This window comes from Emydura macquarii, unplaced genomic scaffold, assembly GCF_026122565.2.
Source record: "Emydura macquarii macquarii isolate MOO-44397 ecotype Brisbane River unplaced genomic scaffold, CSIRO-AGI_Emac_v2 contig_691, whole genome shotgun sequence".
Taxonomy (NCBI): Eukaryota; Metazoa; Chordata; order Testudines; family Chelidae; genus Emydura; species Emydura macquarii.
Genome location: NW_027130828.1, coordinates 15,073,609 through 15,092,675, shown reverse-complemented (window position 1 = coordinate 15,092,675; position 19,067 = coordinate 15,073,609). Strand labels below are relative to the sequence as shown.

At 47.6% G+C, this 19,067-nt stretch overlaps 1 protein-coding gene across 2 annotated transcripts in view; it reads right to left on the bottom strand.

Annotated features, from left to right (window-relative positions):
• The window catches only part of ASTN2 (astrotactin 2), a 567,068-nt gene that overhangs the window by 52,574 nt on the left and 495,427 nt on the right, over positions 1–19,067 (bottom strand). For both annotated transcript variants that reach the window (XM_067542151.1, XM_067542150.1), the window contains one exon: positions 2,311–2,452. In XM_067542151.1, coding sequence (XP_067398252.1) covers positions 2,311–2,452 — 142 coding nt within the window. The remainder of the gene's footprint in view (positions 1–2,310; positions 2,453–19,067) is intronic.

Sequence of the window (19,067 nt, the reverse complement as noted above, 5' to 3'; positions counted from 1 at the left end):
CGATATATACATCAAGCTCTCACACAGGTTTGGCCTACTTCCCTGGCAGCCACACCGCACAGAGCAGCCGTTCCCTTAGTCCACCCAGCCACAGCACCGAAGGCACACGCTCTACTTGGGCGTAGCTGGCGGGGGTTTGGTGGCTGCCTGCCGATTGAGGGCCACCTCTCCCCACCTCCATGGCTCTGGGACGCAGTGCTGTGCAGCAGAGAGGAGCCTTTGGCCCAAGGAGGGGACAACGCCTTTCCTACATGCCCTCGGGCACATGGTAAAGCTTTGCACCTTCCACCTGAGACTCCCCAAGCCCTTTACAAACACTGGTGAATTAAGCCGCACAGCCCGCTGGGAGGCAGGCAAGAATCACAGCTCTAGGTTACAAATGGGAAACTGAGTCACAGAGGGGCCTTGGCAGGTCAAAGAAGGAGTCTGTGCCAGAGCTGGACCCAGTGCCCAGCTCTCCTGACTCCCAGCCCAATACAGTAACCTCAAGACTAGCCTCCTCGGAAACTGGAAAGCCAATAGAATTGCTCATTCCTTCGGGCAACCAAGGACCAAGCTGCTGATAGCTCCAAGTGCCTGGATTTTACTGGAGGCAAATTATTAGCGAGTTCTGCTCCAGACTCTTCCAGGCATCTGTTCGGAGCAGCCTGATTCCCAGCGATATTAATAATTATATCACATGGCTACAGATATTTTAACAAGGAAACATTTCCAGTTATTCAATGGCAGGTACCATTTAGAGCCTGCTTCCAGATGCGGCACAGCACCAGAGCTGTGTCATAAAAGCCTTTCCCTCTTTGGAGGATGTCTATGTATTTAATGGTGGGCGGGGGGTGAGGAGCAGGGGGAAGAGGTGAAGGGAAAGTATTAATCAAGATCTTAAAAAGTTCTCGCTGACAGTCCATTTGCCAGCTCTCAATTTAACTGCTTTTGTGGTCCCATAAAAAGTTTCATTACTCACTACAAAATGTGTTTTAATTATTACAGCCGCTCTGCCATTAAGCTCTCTTCCTTTCTCTCTCTCTCAACTCTTTTTCTGCGTCTCTCTTTTTTTTTTTTTCCCATTTGCTCTCCTGATTCTCCCCGTCCCCGCTCGCTGACTGAGCCCCGTGGGGGATGCAGCGCAGGGGTGTGAGGAAGGGTGGTCTTGTGATGAAGGCACAGGAGTGGGACTTGGGAGGTCTGGGTTCCATTCTCAGCTCAGCCACGGGCTCCCCACGTGACCTTGGACAGGTTACTGCATCTTTCTACACCTCAGTCCCCACCCCCCGCCCTGTAAACACGGGGATAATGATACCCCTTTGTCTACTTGGATTGGAAACTCTTCAAGGCAGAGCATGTTTGCACAAAAACACACTGAGGCCTCTAAGCCATACTATAATGTTCCTACCACCAGCCCTGGCTACTTTGCCTGCTAAGTGGGGAAATGGAGAGGGGAGAATCTCGCAAACACTCAAACCTATCTGCTGCTCTGAGGAACTCCCTTTAGGAGTTTCCAATCTTCCTTATGCTGGTTTTAGGCCAGTGTAACTCTGTTGTCTTCAGTGGAGCTATGGCTGATTTATACTGGCGTAAGAAAATCGATCCCAATGTGTACTCGAGAAGTAATAACCACATTACTGCTCTGAAAAATTTCCTTCCACCATTAAAAACAGAAAAAAATCCCATTTCTTGCTTTTGAAAAGGCACTGATATCTCAGATGAGCCTAGGCAGGCAGAGGCATTAATGCAAGTGACAGTATCGTTATACAAATGATAGGTAGGTAGATCTCGGACCTGTTACATTACTTATTGAAGCGAACGTGAGCACATATAAACAAACAGTATGCACAGCTGCAAAGGACTCTGGAGCTGCTATGCAGGCATGGTTGGCTGCCTGCCATTTGTCGATCAGGAATTCTGCTGGTGAGAGAAAGCAGGTTGCTTTGCCCTTCCTTCATTGGCTCAGTTCATCAGACTGAGGCAGACCATATCCCGTCATGCACATGATATTAGAGAGGTGAGATTATCTCAATAGGATCTCTTTTATCCCACTTACCCATTGATGGAATTGAACCAAACCCCAAGATCCAAACAGCCCCAGACTCTCTGATGCTGGACAACGGGATCTCAGTGTCATGGTCCGAGCCTGTCTCAGCTCCTAACACACAGTCATCACACACACACCAAACATAGCTATCTGTATGGCACTGAACTCAACAGGGCCCTATCCTGGTACAGCCCTTTATGCACTACTGCAATCAAAATGTTAAACAATAACTGCACAATATGCTATCTCCCAACCCCATCCCACCTTCATCACTCCCTTACTTGTACAGGCCATCTGGTTCCAGGCACTTGAAAATGACCGAATAAAGGCTGGTTTCTGGGACCTCTCCATGGCTCCTGCCAGCTGCCACACAGGAAGTTCCAAGTCCGGAGAGCAAATCATCAGCAAAGCTCAAGGATTCTCCTGAAGACCAAAGAGGAAAAGGGCAAGTTTAATTAAACTAAGCAACCCCACACTGACTCTCCAGCCCAGGCATTCATCATTTCCTGAGATTTCCCTAAAAGATGCAATCAACACATATACAACACTGGTGCTTGCTGATTGCCCGCAAGCCTGACAGTAACAAGCTATACCACAGGTTCTTCCCTATGGGGTATATTGCCCATACAGAGCACAGGCCCATCAAAAGTATACAAGACCATTGCAGGAACATGGGCCCATACACAGCAAGGCAAATCAAGACTGAGTTGAAGCCCAGCTTGCATTGGGCACGATGAACACTCAGAGCATACAGGCAACCTGTGGATTCACGCCAGTGACGATCCTGGAAATGTTGAACCCTGAACCTATGTCCTTCTAATGGGGCAATGCAGCCTTCTTTGGAAGAACATGGACTAGAGTGGTTTGGTCAGTTTTTTCAACCTGAAATCAGAGATTTTGGTGGTGGTGTTTTTAAAGGGACACCACCACTTAAAAAATAAAAAAATAAAAATCACCTGTCACAGTCAAACAGGTTTCTTTACTTTGGATCCTATTAACACCTTAGATTACCAGAATTGAAGGAATTTTTAGAAATGCAATTTCCTTGTCATGGCTCTGCTCTTTATTTGTTGCTGGACAACAAAAAAAAATCAATGACTTCCATTCACAGACCTTCAGGTTCTAACCCCGTCAGGTTCTAAGCGCTGTAGCATTTGCAGTTTATACACTCCAGGGAGATGACTGCTTCTTTTAAAGCAATTGTTCTTATGATAATTTAAAATAAATAATAATAATACAATCACTTCTTTTAAGTCTGAGATTTTATACAAGCTTATTTTTTACTACCGGGCGACTTAGCTTTTACAACATCACCCAGTTTAAGTTGACGGCGTCCCTTTAAGTTACACTTCTAGGGCCTGACTCTCCACTGCTTTCTCCTGTGCACTATTGTTTATACCAGCCCAAACTCTTTGGATGTTGCTACATTTTTGCAAACACTTTGCACTGGACAGCTCACAAGCAAAGCAGAGGAAAATCAGGCCAGGCTGGCCTGAGGCTGATCTCACTGCTGTTGGTGCACACTGGGAGTAATGCCACAGAAATGAGTTGAGTGAGCTCAGAATTGGACCCTCCATTCCCTCTTGTTCCAGGTCACCTTGCGTGGAGGTGCCAAGGTTTTACAGTGGATAACAGGAGAATTCTGATCTTATATTTCTTTCTTTGCATTTTTTTTTTTTTAAACTGAAAGTAAATCTGACTGAGGGCCACAGAAATGGAACATAAATTTTAAAGTCTGGGTGTAAAATGTGAAAAGCAACACATTAGTGTAATCAACATGAATGCATAATTCCACAGGCTGATTACCCAGGTAGCACAAAAAACCATTTGTGTCTTGTCACAAATTACACAGTTCAGTAACAAATGTCCCCCTTGACTGCAGAGAAGAGCAGCAATAAATTCCTTCCCTCCCTCAAGGAATCCAACTCTTAATTATTCATTTTAATGTGCCAGCCAGGCCCACGCTCTCAGTATGAATTTTCTTTCCAAACTTTTTTTCAGGCGGATCCATCATTGTTTTCCATATTTTAACATTATTAGAGACGGGCCTAACCCCAATTTCAAGGAAGTTTGATTGAAAAGGTGGTTTTGGGTAAAGCACTGAACTAGGATTCAGATCTGGATTCAACAGCTGGCTCTGACATGGACTTCCTGTGTGACCCTGGGCAAATCACTTAAAGTCTTTGGGTATATGAACAGATTAAAACAAACTTTTACTTGCTTGGCCCATGGCTCCAACCTTAACTTCCCTCCTTTTCACACAATACATAATCAGACTGTGAAACTCATTACAACAGGAAGGCATTAAGGCCAATAATTTACCAAGATTCAAGAAGGGATCTGTCATTTATATGGATAAGAAGAAAATCTAGAGAAAGACTAAACACTATCAAATTTTGGGAGGGACATTAAACCACATCCTCCAGGCTTTAAATCAATCTCTAACTATTAGAGATCAGGAAGAAACAATGGGTGTGTGTGTGTGGGGGGGGGGGGGGGGGGGGGGGAGTGGTGAGAGGTGGGGAAAGTAGGACCCCCATCTTCTGCAGGGTTCTTACACCTTCCTCTGAAACATCTGGCAGTAGGTGGTATCAGCAGCATGATACAGGAGTAGATGGATTCCAGGTCTGGTCCCGTCTGGCAACTCTTATGTTATTGCTCATGATCTTGATGCCCACCTCCTCCAATTGTGTTTTCATTGCTGCTTGTCATTCCTGCTTAACTGAGACCTTAGTCTCAGACTGGATGCCTTGTATCTCTGAACAGACACAAGGTACATGAGCACACAGGCCTGGTCGTCATTATAGTTCAGATACAAATGGACATTCCACCATTACAGCTTTGTTTTCAGGAATTGCTGCTGGTGTCTTGAAGGTTCCCCTGGTGAATACTGGGTGACAGATTACTTGAGGATACCCCAAAGGTGTTTGGGGTTGGAGTGACACAGCACAGGTTATAACGAGCCTAGTGCTTACACCTTTTGTATCAGAATACAAAAATGCTTGGGCACAAGAGAGAACATCACGGCTTGGTGTGTGGCCAGAGATCTCCTGCCTTACAACAATAGTCACTCCTCTATTTAAGATGCAATTTTGCAGTTGCAGAGTTTCAGGAAGACACAGCTATGTCTAGCCAGCAATTTTTGGAAGCACCTGCATCCAAAGTGAGATAAGGGGATAACAAACACATGCAATGGACAAAGCATACAGGTCTTTTAATGCTCTGAAGGCTAGCTGGCTCTCTCACCAAGCAGGGAAGAGAAGCAAAGTCCACGCCTGAGCCCTTTTTAACACCCTTTGAACAATGGTCACAAACATAACAAAATAAAATATCTCAGTTGAAAATACTGGTTTCAGCCACCAAAGGCTTTGCCTTACCTCAACCAACAAGAGAGAAAGAGAACAAACCCTTCTTCCTTACAGCTAACTCCCTCTCCCTTATATACCCCACCCACCTAGCCATGTGATAGACAGCAATTGCTTAACCCTTTCCAGGTTGCTACTTTCACCTTGTTACACGCCCCCTGGAGGGGATTCCAACACCCTCGCATGCCCATTGCCATGCCTAAAAAGTGGCCTGGGCAAGCCAGAGGATGGCCTGTGTTCTGTGGTGAAGTTCCAGCCACCATTCTAACACAGCTCCAGCAAGCACCATGGGGTGGACTTCAGATCAGCACAGCACACACACAGACACCAAAATACATGTCTGGATATTTCTAAAGAGCCAGGCAGACTGGGCGCTAAGTGCTTTTGAAACTTTGACTCAACTCTCTAGTTCATTCTCTGGACCCCTGGACTATCTGAGCTCCTTGCAAACACTAAGGAATTTATCATCATAACACCTCTCTTGGGCAGGGAAGCATTAATGTTCCCAGATACACTGGGAGAACTGAGGCCCAGAGAGATGTGTTTGTGGCAAAGTCACATACTGAAGCCAGGTCTCCTGAGCCTCAAGCTAGTGCATGAACATGAAAAACTTCCTCAAGTTGGGAATTAAAGAGTTGCATGAGAACTGTGCTGCCTAGAAGACAGGAAACACTGGGAAAACATAACTGCTACCCTATATGAAAGTCCCACGTATTCCATGATTCCACAGCTGAAGACTTTGCCATGGAATATTCCTTTGCTGCAGAATTGTGCTTCAGAATCTCTGCTTTCATTTAAAATAAAATGTTTTTAGTGTAACCCACTGGTGAGTGGGTGCAGGCCTCTGGGGATCCATCAAAGATGAACTGTTAACCACCTGCTGTACAGAGCTTTAGCTCAAACTACAATAGTTTATACCTGTTCCTCTGAAGAACCCTCGTTCAATCCCTACTCTATGAGCCATCACAGCAGTAGTTATGATTGCAAAAATAATCTTAACAAAGTAGCCCACATATAAATTGAGGGAGTGAAGTCTGTGGAAAACCTAGAACAATGACTCTGAGAGGTGTAGTTTACTGTGACTGGAATCCACAATCTCATGGCTACAGATTTTTTCCCAGGATGCTGCAGAATTTAGCCCTTATGTGGTGGAATTCACCATTTTGCTAGAATCAGACATCTAACATTTTATATTAGCAGTAAAACTTTTTTTTCCAAGCTGATAAAGCAACGAACAGTTACTAATGACCAGTTTCCATCTGGATGTCTTACCTGGGTCTATCACTTAGCACCAAGATAGCCACATCAGGATTGGGCCCCATTGGGCTAGGTGCTGCAGGGAACCAAAGCAAAAGATGGTCCCTGCTCCAAATTCTTACAATCCAGCTGGCTCATAACACCGGTCAGAAGCTGGTGCCACCAATTATATTACACGCTACCAGGGAACGGCCTATCCATAAACATCCACTTCCACGAGGAGATTTTTGCACTATGGCTTGTGCCTGAGCACACCTCTGCCTTGTTGCAGGATCCCTTATCATTGCGTCCACTGCTACTCAGAGCTGCGTGAAACTTGGGCGATCCAGCTTGATTAGGATCTGCCCAACCTATGTAGGGTCCGTTCATCTACTTCCCCTGCCCTGTGACCTCCAGGTATCAGTTTGAACTAACTACAAAACTCAAAGCAAAATAGATGGAGTATGTAGGGGTGGGTGTGGGCCGTAGGGAATTCAGCTCAGGTTTGTGAGCCTCCACAAACCTTTCTTACTCCCTGGACCAAGAGCTGTGGTGGTAACAAAAGGTTGCCTTCTGTTGCTAGTATTGCCTAGGACAAGGTTCCTCATTAGAACCTCATCTCTCCAAAATGGTTTGTAAATGCAGCGTCAAAGCACCAGGTCTAAGCACCAGCAATAATTTACCCACCCTGAGATGACAGGGTCTGTCTAGTGCAAGAGGGAACGCTGGGCAGGGCACCAGAGTTATCTTTCTGAAAGTGCCCCCAGAATCTTTAACACCCACCTAGCCAATCCGTACAGGGGAAACTCAGTTTAATGCCTCACCTAGACGCCATCAGCCCACCCTGTACCAGGCTCAACATCCCGTGTGGAGACTCAAACCCATTGTTTCCTTGGTTAGCAGCAAGCAGGCTACTAGTCACACTTTCTGGTGTGAGCTATTATAGTCCTTGATGGCCTAAGTCTCCTCCCACACACAGCTGTGTAAATCACAAGACATTTCACTGGGACTGCCTCGGTCGTGCAGAGCCAAACGAAGGGAGAGGAGAATCAGGCCATGACTCCTGGGGGGGGGGACGTGGAAGCCTTTTTGCCACAGGTGAAGTCCTGCCCATTTAACCAGCTTGCCCTCTGTGCTCAGAAATCACATCGTGGAGAGATCAGGTGCATTAAAGTGTGGCGAGAGGACGACTCAGCCCGGCTCCTTTGTGGATGCACAAAGGTTCAGCTCTGGACCCTGTGCTTCTTCCTGGTGGTGCAGGCAGACCCTACGTGGTATGGAGGTACCGGAGGGAGATGAACAAGAGGGTGGGGAGTGGAGTGGAGGCTCTATAACCGGGGTTCTCAAACGTGAGGTTCTTATGGGGGGGTCGCGAGCAGTCAGCCCATATACATGCTGGTAAGGGTGGCATGGCATGGAGGGGGTGTCATTTTTGGGCGAGTCGTCACAGCCTGAAATATTTTCGAAGAGGGTCCCAGCAAAAAAAAATCTGAGCACCCCTGCTCTACAAGAACCGAATGCTGCAATTCCTAGAAAGAAAATGAGGAGGCGAACACTCCGATGTCCATTTGTCACTCAGCCCTGACAGCTTGTTTATTGGCCTAGACCAAACCAACCCCTCTGATCTTACCAGTCACTTTCCTCTGAGTGTGGTTTTCTTTTTCTCTTTCTTTCTTCCTTTTTCTTTCCACCTGTTTTTAATTTACTCTTGTGCCATCTCTGACTGTGACCTCAACTCAATCTGGTGCTCGGGGAGGGGAGGGGGAGAAAGACAAGGGAAAAAAAGTCCTTAAAAAAATCATATTTTATTTAGTTTGGTTAGTTTTGAAGCTTCAGCAGAAGAAAGATTAACCTTTTCTGCCTAACTTAATGAAAACAAGGAGAAAGTCTGTATGGATAAATAAATATATGTGTGGGTCTGGGGCAGACGCTCTCGTGTTACGGCCCCAGTGGAGCCGTAATGGGGAACAGGCGCATTCCTGCACAGCAGCTCCCAATTCCCTATCCGTTTTCAAGGAAAGGAAAACAGACTAGAATGTCAGAAGCCCGAACGGGCACAAATGGCAGTGCCCAGGGGATGCAGGCGGGGCCCCCGCTGGGACGTCCGTCCCTGGCGGTGCCCTCTGGAGCCATGCCAATGGAAACAGAGCGGAAGGGAGACTGGACCTGCATTGGTCCCACCTGGTTTGGTTTTCTGATTGCAAGAAACACCTGATGCAACGAGGACTCTAAATTCATTGCATTTTCTGGGTCCTTCCCGGCCCCCCAGGGCCCATCCCCAAGGCTCTGGAGCAGAGAAAAGAGGGCAAGTTTGCAGGCATGAGATTTGCTCTGGCCTGTTCAGAGAGAGAGATGCCGAACGCAGATTTCTGGGGCCGTCCTGCGGGAGGAAGGCTGCCCCTCTTTTCCCTGGGTTTTCAGCTCAGGTCCCGTGTGAGGGGAGATATCTCTGGAAGATGTTGGGCTAGATCCTAACACGAGGTGAATCGGTGTGCTGATACTTCAGTCAGTGAGCTACTCTGATTTAGAGGGTCCAACCCATTGTCTTACACATGGGTCCTGCCAGCCAAACTGGGTCCCCCCTCATTGAGATTGGAGGTCAGACGCCTCCTGCCCGCCCACCTCTCACCATGGTGTACAAAGGGAATTCACCCAAAAATGATCAGCTTTATTCCAACAGCGTCTAGGATGTTGTGTGCCACACACAGGAAGACTTGTTACCTGCCCCAAAGAGCGTGTAGTCTCTGAAATAGTCCCTATGTCCTGAAATACCTCCAGGTGCGTTGCACATTATAGACACAGAAATCACCTGACCCACACCTGCAGTGCAGCCACTTCTAGGGTGGAACATGGAAGCTAATTAAAACCATGACTTTGGACAAGTCACAATCTCTCTGTGCCTCAGTTCCCCACTGATTAAATGGGGTTAACAGGCACTTCCTTTTCCCCATCCTTTATCTTGCCGAGTTAGACTGTAAGCTCTTTGGGGTAAGGACTGTCTCTTACTGAGTGTGTACTATTACGTTAATTGTTATTTCTATTTTTGTAGCACCTAGGAGCTGCAGACAGAGACCAGGACACCATTGTGCTAGGTGCTGTACAAACACAGAACAACACAGAGCCTATGCGTTAGCACAATACAAATACAGAATAATAACAAAAGGTTCCAACTTTTCCAAAGCTTTGAGTATTCCAGTCCCTCAAGCAACTGCAGTTTGCATTTGTGAATGGCTAAAATTACAAGAACAACATTTTCCAATTTGTCTCGAGTAGTAAAAAAAAACCTAGGATGGTTCTGTCCATACCTTCCAAGTCTAAGACACAGTGAATACAGATCGGCCACACCAGACTGCGGGGCGGACTGCAGACTTGAGTCAACAGCAGCTTTTTCAGCCGAAGGAAATGGTCTTATTTTGAATGTGCTGCAATGCCCAGCACATACTGCCCCTCGTCAGAAACCCCTGATTACCAACTAGGGGTTTCTTGGGGTTTAACTAGGGGTTTCTTGGGGTTTCCTCTTGAATGCTCATTCCCTCCTTCTCCTTCTTTAATGAAACAATCACAGGTGAACCCCATGAAGTCAGTTACCATGTGGGTAGCCCAAGATTTCCTCTTTCTCCCTGACTGTAAGAGTTATGGCCTTGATAATCTCCCACTAAGAGAAACAGTGACACCTGGAGACCCCTGCCCCATGCCGTAAGGCTCTGTATAAACCTATAACGAGACCACCCCTGCCTCAAGGAGAAGTTCACTATACAATTGCTCACACACAGGGTCACGAATATGCTCAGGTGGGTTTGTCCCCACACTTGTTTCAAATCCTTGCTCTCATGCCTCTTTTATTTACGGCTTCTGCCAGCTCACTTCCGAAGTTTGGACCCTCACATGGCCCCATACAGCTAAGCGCTGTCTATCCAGGGTGTTGTGAGGTTCCAGCTGGCAGTGGGAGGCGAGGCAGCCTAGTGGCTGGAAAGCCAGCGCTGGTGGATTTCCAACACCAGGTCTCGTATACCAACGTGCCTACTGCAGAATGCCAGTGGGGCCTTTGATCCAGTGAGGGAGCAAGAGAGCCAGCCAAACGCTGGGCTGCCAATCCCTCATTTTCAACTCGACTGATCACACCCCACCTTATGCCCAGCTCTTAAAGGCCAAATTCTCCATTGATTTAACAGCCTGTGGACCCTCGCTGACTGGGTGCAAGTCAGTGCAGAAGCAAATCTTTAGTGTTTAAAGAGTCCCCCCCCCCCCCCATGCACCCTGGCCTCAAATCCAAGCGAGAAGGAGGGGAGAGAAAGCATTTCCTAGAAAGAAACTCAAGAGTGTATAATTAATCTCGAAAAACATGATTGCCTAGGGTAATTTGTCAAATCAAATCACTGTAAACGGAGGCCAACCAGCAATCCCCTGCTCTCTGCTTCACTTCTCCTTGCGCTTTTTGGGGTAAGTGGAACTTTTGTAGTTCCTCAAGACCAGAAAATTAGTTTTGTAGCATCACAGCCGCCTTCCCCTTCTCCTGGCCCCTTCTTGCACCGCATGGCTCAGTGCCGGAGAGTGGCTTGACTAATCACGCACCCAAGTTCACTTCCGTCAGTTGAGACCAATTTAAAGCAGCAACTCTTTGTCCGGTGCGATTTTATTCTGTCTACAGGCGATGCCGTCAGGCGCCGATATCTGCAGCATGCTGTCACAGGCCAGAATTGTCAGAAGGGCTCAGCACTGACGGCTAGTGCCAGATTATCAGCACTTCTGAAAATCTGGTTAGCTCAGTGGGACCCCAACGGCGTATTGAACACTTGAAAATCTGGGGGGCAGATTTTCAGCTGGTGTGAACTGTCTCAGCTCCACTGGAGTGAAAGGAGCTCTGGCAAATTGACATCATTTGATGATCAAACACGCTGGCTGTGAGCTATTTGGAATAACAGGGCCATACTGGTTATTACAGCCAGAGGAGTGATTTGGAAAAAAAGCGGGAGTTAGTGGACACTGCCATAGATAAAAGTGTGGAGCTGCTTCACTGTGATTGTTGGGGAATTACTGATCCTGCAAACCGTCACCCGCGTTTCATTTAGTCATGTGAGCAGTTCCATTAAACTCAATGGGACTACTCCGACACACACAGTTACTCGCGTGTGTATATGTGTTTGCAGAACTGAGGCAATAATTTGTGCGTATCCTGACAACTGGAGAATTTGTGAAAATATTGGTGAATCCTGAACGTTTTAGCACAGAGGTTGTTCATCTGAAAATTCATACCAGGAGGTATGTTATTTGTTATTCTCCTGTTTACAAACTTTCAGTCATCCAATCAGGGAGAAGAAGCTATGCCATGTGTCACAAAGACCCACAGGGTCGGGGCTCGGGAACCACTCGGGGAGAAGCCAAGTAAGACTCTAGTGGACAAGGTCTACCCTCAGGTCCCCGCACAGCAGTGCAGCCGCCTCCTGAATCTGGACTTGGAGTGTTCAGCTCCCTGCGGTGAGTCCCCCTGGATGGGATGCCCGGAGAGCTCTGACACACCCCCAAAGGGGCCATGCACCCTGCCTTGCAGTCAGAAGCCATTCCCAGCCAGCGTGGAAGTCAGAAGGGTTTATTAGTTCTCAGGATCATGGCGCATAAAGACTTTGTTAGCAGATGAATCAAAAGTTTACAGCAACAACCCACTAGGAAGCTCCAGACCACCCATTCTTAGACTCTGCTCTCTGTGACCCACCACAGGCGATTGGCCCTTCCAGCCAGCCACCCCCAGACCCACTCTCTTTCCCTCCTCAGTCCTTTGTCTTTTTCCTGGGCAGGGTGGCCACCCGTCCTTGTTCCCACCTGCCGCCACCTGTTACAACCTGTCGCAGATGGTTGACCCGAGGCAGAGGGGTCCTGTCCATTGTCTGTGTATGTGTGGCCAGAGGAAGGCCCATCCGCTCTCTAGTGGTCCCTGCAGTGATCACACAGCCTGATCCCATCACCAAAATACATGAGTAGTACATAGGGAAACTGAGGCGCGCACACAGTATTCCGAGAAAACCCCAAGAATATCTCCACTTCGTCACACCATGTGACTGAGGTGACCAACTGCATATGCCATGACAACTCACATTGAATAGCAGAAGCAGACAGATCACAGGCTGGAAATCCCCCATTCAAACCCTTCTGCAAATACTTATGAATAATAAGAAGTACAAGCCTTGAGATCAGTTCTTGAATGAGGGCTATGTTTGTAATCAGTGTCAGTTCATAACCAAGATTTCAAATCAGCTCTCATGGTGATCAGAGTGACTCTTTCCTTTATAATTCTGATTATTTGTAATGAAGGCCGGGGCTGGAACTCTCTGAATGAGGATGAGTTCATTTCATCACTAGTATAATGGTTAACTGCCTCAATTCCCTTTCTGGTGCGACTAGTTCTCCATTCCAGCAACATACACCTGCCATATGCATCTCCTCCATGAAACCCAGCTGCGGTGTCTAGAGATTGAGTAGTATCCTTTTAAATACTTCATGGGCCTTCTAGTCACCCTCACTGTCTTCTATGTTTCAGAAGCCACCAGAAGGCTGCCAGAGCTGGTGTTGTATGTATATGCAGCTAGGCCTTACACGTTGTATATAGTCTGTAAACTCGGCTATTTGAACTCCATCATGATCAGGTAATTCCTTCAGATTCCGTATGTTGTATAAAGAGCGGGAAACAACATCCGGAGCATCCTCTGATTACCTGCACCGTAGAGAATTATAGATTGAGAATAGAGAATTAGAGAATTAGAGACAGCTGAGTGTACCATTGTAATAGCAAAAAAGGTTGTCTAAAGTCTTCATGGCAACAGCCTCAAGCAAATTAACTAATAGGGCTGGCCAGGATTTTTTCAATACAATATTTTTTTTTTGTCTGCTCCAAATTGTGCAGCAAAGGACTGCAGGACATAACCAATGGGCTGTTTTGGGATGGGGCTCCACTCTACTTTACATGACATTTTTTCAAAGGCCTCAGTTTTGGTGCGATTCGGAATGAAAGCAAATGCCAAAACCTCAAAGCTTTTCATGAAAAGGAATTCTTGTTTTCTAGTCACTCCTATTTGCTCACGTGTCCAAGACTCTGGGTTCTCTGAGCCTTCCAGAGTTCTGCAAGAAACAATGTGTTAACTAGGCCATCATTTCCCCTTTGCTTCTCTTCAGAAAGGCGGCTAGAATAACTCTTTTTATATAACAGGGATTGATTCTGCAAGGTGCTGAGTACTCTGGCTCTGATCCAGCAAAGCACTTAAGCACATGCTCAACTTTAACTCAAGCAATGAGTTTCACAGGCTAATGGTGCACTGTTCAGAAAAGCCTTCTCCCATACCAGGTCTAAATTTGTTGCCTTACAATTGCATTGACTGTTTCCTAGTTCTTGTGCCATGACAAAGAGCAAACTGAGGAGCTTGATCTACCTTCTCTAGATCATTCATTGTTTAGTAAATCTTCCATGTCCTCTCTCATTTGTCTCCTCTCTATGGAGAAACAGTTTCAACGTTTTAATTCTCTCTACATATGGAAGTTCTTCCATGTCTTGTTCTCTCCTTTTCATTGGCTGTAGCAGGACTTTCTTTGTTCCATTATTAGTAGAATATGTTAGAATAGATTCTGCCATGTTGGAATTTGAGCTCTTACTCATTTGCATTGATACAGCAATTGCCATTTAAAGATTTCAAAGCACTTCACAAAGATCGTTATTATTTTTATTGTGGCAGTGGGTACACGCGCCAGGCAAGCTCTGAGCCCCACTGTACTACAGACGCATGGGTTTTGCGCAGCAGTTCCCAGACTGTGGGTCGTGACCCCGAGTGGGATCGCTTCATCAGCAGATGGGGTCACGGCCATCCTGAGTGTGCAGAGGACGCCATTTTACAAAATGGCCTCCCCCGCACAGCGTGACCTCACACGCACCGTACGCACGAGGTCACGTCGCACAGAGGATGCTATTTTGCTCTATGAAACCGCGTCCTCCATGCAACATGGCCTTGCACGTACCGTACGTGTGTGAGATGATGCAGTCCAGAGGACGCTGTTTTGTAAAGCAAAATGGCAGCCTCCCTGCGGCGTGACCTTGCACGTACAGTGCGTGTGAGGGCACACTGCATGGAGGACACCCTTTTTAAACAGCAACTTCCATGTTGTCGGGGATAGTGGGAAACAACACCTCTGAAAATGGGGTCATGCAGGGAAAATGTTTGGGAACCGCTGGTTTAGCATGTGGGTGCTGGGTGGTGTTGGTGGCCTGTGATATGCAGGAGGTCAGACTATTTGATCTGGTGATCTCTTCTGGCCTTGAACTCTAGGACTATGAGTGTAAGAGGCAGCCTCTGTTCTGAGAGACTTCAGTCTAACTAGAGAAGACAGACCAAGGGCGAGAGGGGAACAGAAGAATGACTTGTCCAGCACTACATGGCAGGTCAGCAATAGAGCTGGGGTTAGAATGCACGTCTCCTGCTTTCAAACCCAGCACCATAACCACCAGCCTACGTTATCTGCCATCGTGCCCTGCTCATAAGTGTCATTAACCGCATTTTACAGCTGGGGGATTGAGGAACCGGGTGGTTAAACAACATGATCACGTGGCAGGACATTGTCCCCTGCTCTGAGTGTCAGACCACGTTGCCTCAGCCAAATTTAAGGCATCTTGAGTGAGTGCAGCAGGAAAGTCTATTTTCAGCGGGGACAGCTCTGAGGATGGCTGTCCCTCTATGCAATGCTGCCTGAGAGTCCGTCTCACCAGAGAGAGGAAGGTGCTGATGGCATTCACATGCTGGGATTTCTGAGTTGTTTGACTCCTAGATGTCTCATAGACTCACAGACTTTAAGGCCAGAAGGGACCATAATCATCATCTAGTCCAGTGGTTTTCAACTTTTTTTCATTTGTGGGCCCCTAAGGAAATCTTAGACATAGTTTGAGGACACACAAGGGTCTGTGGACCACCCGTGGAAAACCATTGTTCTATGGTAACGACAACCTTTCGCGGACCCCTAGTCTGAGGACCCCCAGGGCTGGGGGATTAGCTAAGTGGGGAATGGACCCATGCTGACGAGGGAGTGTGTGCTAGGCGGTGAAAGCCTCAGAGCTGGCACAGGTTGAAAACCACTGATGTAGTCAGACCACCTGCACATCGCAGGCCACAGAACCTCGCCAACCCACTCCTGTAATAGACCCCTACCCTACGGCTCAGTTACTGAAGTCCTCCATGCGTGCTCAGAACCCACAGTAACACCAGTCACCCTTAAATGGCTGCCCTGTCATATGGAGAGGGGCCTAGCCAGCCGCCGAGTAATATGAGACGGGAGGAGAAGGGAGAGAGATTCCCGGAGCGAACAATGGGGGAATAAGCCAAGTGGGGAATGGATTCTGCAGCTGCTCTGGGACCCATGCTGACGAGGGAGCATATGCCTGGCGGTGAAAGCCTTGGCGCTGGCAGTGATGTCATTGCTTTCTTTCCCTCTATGGAATCCAACCGTGGCTCGGGCTTTGTCAAAACCATAGGGAGAGTCTCCCCCGGCCCAAATCCCTTGGTTCCCAGCAAAGCCTGAAATAAACACCCTGGCATTCCTGTAACTCTCCTCCCACCTCAGAGACCAAGCGTAGGATGATGAAATTTAGCAGGAGGGAAAATTACCCAAACGAGCCCACTCTCTCTCTCTCTCCCTCTCCCCCGGAAAAAGTTAATAAAGCAGAGCCAAAAAAAAAAAAAAGGGGGGGGGGGGAGGGGGAGAAGGAAAAAGCAGCCCCCAAAGGCTGTGGAAATAACATGTGGAGGGGAAGGGTGAGTCAGGCTTACTAATAGCGCGAGAATCACCATTCCACAGAGCGGAGGTGATTCATTGACAAGGGAGCAGGAGTTGGAAGGCGGCAGAGCCCCAGAGGGCAGGAAAGAAAAAAGAAGGGGGAAAAGCAAGAGATGGGAAGGGTCCAGGTTACATGCACCTTGCTCCTGATCAGAGAGCCACTCAATATTGCGTTGGAAATGGCCATCTTGTCCATCCCCATTGACCATTCCACAGTTCTCTCTCCGGCCTTTGGCTTTAAATGAACGTGGGCTACTGGGCTACCACACCACAACTACACCCATGTCCTGCTCCATCCCCGACCCTCTTCGTTTCCCACACACACACCCCTTTCACGGGGCACTCACTGCAGCTGCATCTTCTCCCGCTCTTGTCATTTCACTCCCCCCACCTGTCCCCTTGAACTGCCACAGAGCTACATGATTCTGTTTTCCCCATAAAAGATGTCTTCAAGGAGATGAGAAAAACAGAACCCATTTAGGAGCTTTGCACGCTGTGGGGAAAAGGCCCTTTGGGAAACCATTGGGGGGGATGGACCATTGGGGGTTTAGACCTTGTGAGATAATTCCGCTACCCATGAGTCCATTTCTTCATCCATCTGCTATAATCCCCCTCCCCTTTCTTCTTTTTATCTTAAATAAATGAATAAATTCCTCTCTCCTGAGTCCACAATGAAAGCTGTAAAACGTTTTCAGTTTGGAAAATTCTCCCCGTCAGATTTTCCTACTGTTTAATCCCTGCTTTCAGTTACGGAAAGAGTAAACACGTTTTACAAGGTTCTAATTCATACCTAGCCCATACAGTTTATAGCTTTACATAGTAAAAAATAAAATAAAATAAAATTAGCCATGACTCTTGCATGCCTCACAACCACACTTCTGATCACTCTGACATGTGCTCAGTTATCAAAGGCAGCCTGGCTCAGTTAGGTGTGAGCTAGCTGGGTTGGGAAGTAGTTTCCGTTCCAGATTCCTGCAAATCTCCTTTGTAATAAATAATTAGTCAGTCTCAGTAAGGGAGAGGTACGGGAACATCCACTGCTCACCCTTTGGAGAGATGAGGAATGCCACTGTACAGTACCGGATGAACTGCTCTGTCCACGTTCTGCTCTGCAAGCTGCCCAGAGTGAGGCTCTGTCCCTGGAACACAGATGGGGGGCAGACCCCTGGAGGTTGATGGAAGTGGAGCTGGGTTTAGCTACTGTGTACCAGTGGCAGGAATCCAGGCAAACGTGCCATATTCCTGCAAGGCATTTAGCTGTTATTGGTCATTACAGAGAATCTAATGACAGGCATTGTAGTGCGAGGACAAGTGTCTGAATGGACACCCCTGGGTTCTGAAGTCCTCTGCATATCCACGGGACAGGATCAGCATGGGCAGAGATACTGCAAGCTTTTTGACACATGCCCAGTCTGTGCACTGGTTTAGAGGCACCACCTTTAGGGGTCACAGAGCTCATTTTGCCTTTGGTGTTTCTGCCAAGTCTACCAGGAAGGGGAGGGCAGCTGCGCTGGTGGACTACTGTCATGTGGACTACTGCCACAATTACAGGGATAGTTGCATCTCTGGTCCTTCTCTGGGCTCTCTGAATGCTCCTCCGGTGGTGACAAGCTATAAACTGTATGGCTTAGGCATGACCTCTCCTGGGGTAGATTTCTCCCACTCTTAGATGGGCCCGGGGCTGCAGTACCCTGGGTATCCACTACATTTACCCAGCAGGTCCAGGTGCCCAGTATCTGTGGTTCTTTCCTTCCAAAGTCTGTGACTAGAGTGACCAGAACCACCTTCTCTAATCAGAATATCTAAACAGCAGAAATAAAACAAGGCATAAGAGACACAGGATTTCAAAACAAGGAGCAGTCCATATGCATATCTGTCTTATCTAGAAGTTTACCATTCAGGCAGGGCTGGCCAGAAAACAAGAATTCTCTTTCACAAAAGATTTTGAGGTTTCCACATTTGTTTTTGTTCTACGCTGGAATAAAAACTAGAGCATGCACATTTTTGTGGAGGCGGGAAAGTCGGGAGAGAACATCATCCCGGAGAAGCCACAAGTCAGCTGGATTCAGAGCAGGTACTTTTTGTCCGGGATCCCCAGCACTGCAGGTGAGCGCCCGCCCCACCAGGCTGTCCGGCCCAATGACTATTCAATTCTTTATACAAAGTGGAACAACTCCGAAAGCAGCAATTGCTACGTCAGCTCAATAGGCTGGTGGGTCAGGCACTCACGTGGAACGCGCAAGGCCCAAGTGCAGGCCTGTGCTCTGAATAAGGGAGAGCGGCTTGTCTGGCGCCTCCCTCCACTTTGACCAGAAACCCTCCTGACGACATTTTTGTCAAAACACACCCGTCTCTGTGTAAAGGCTCCGTTTGGAAGAACGGGCATTTTCCAACAAACACTTTGATGCAAAATTCCCCACCAGCCCTATTTACGATTCCCTGAGGGAAGCCAGAGCTCTTCAGACATCTGCAGTGGGTGCCTGTGTAGGAACAGCTTCTCAGCCATCAGTGCTCTGACTTCTGGACAAAGACCTTCTGGTCTGATGGCCCCCAGCACTGGCCAAACAAGTTTTGTAGCCTTGCTGGAGCCTGGATCTTCACAGTGAATGGGTCAGGCGTTGTTTCTTAATGGC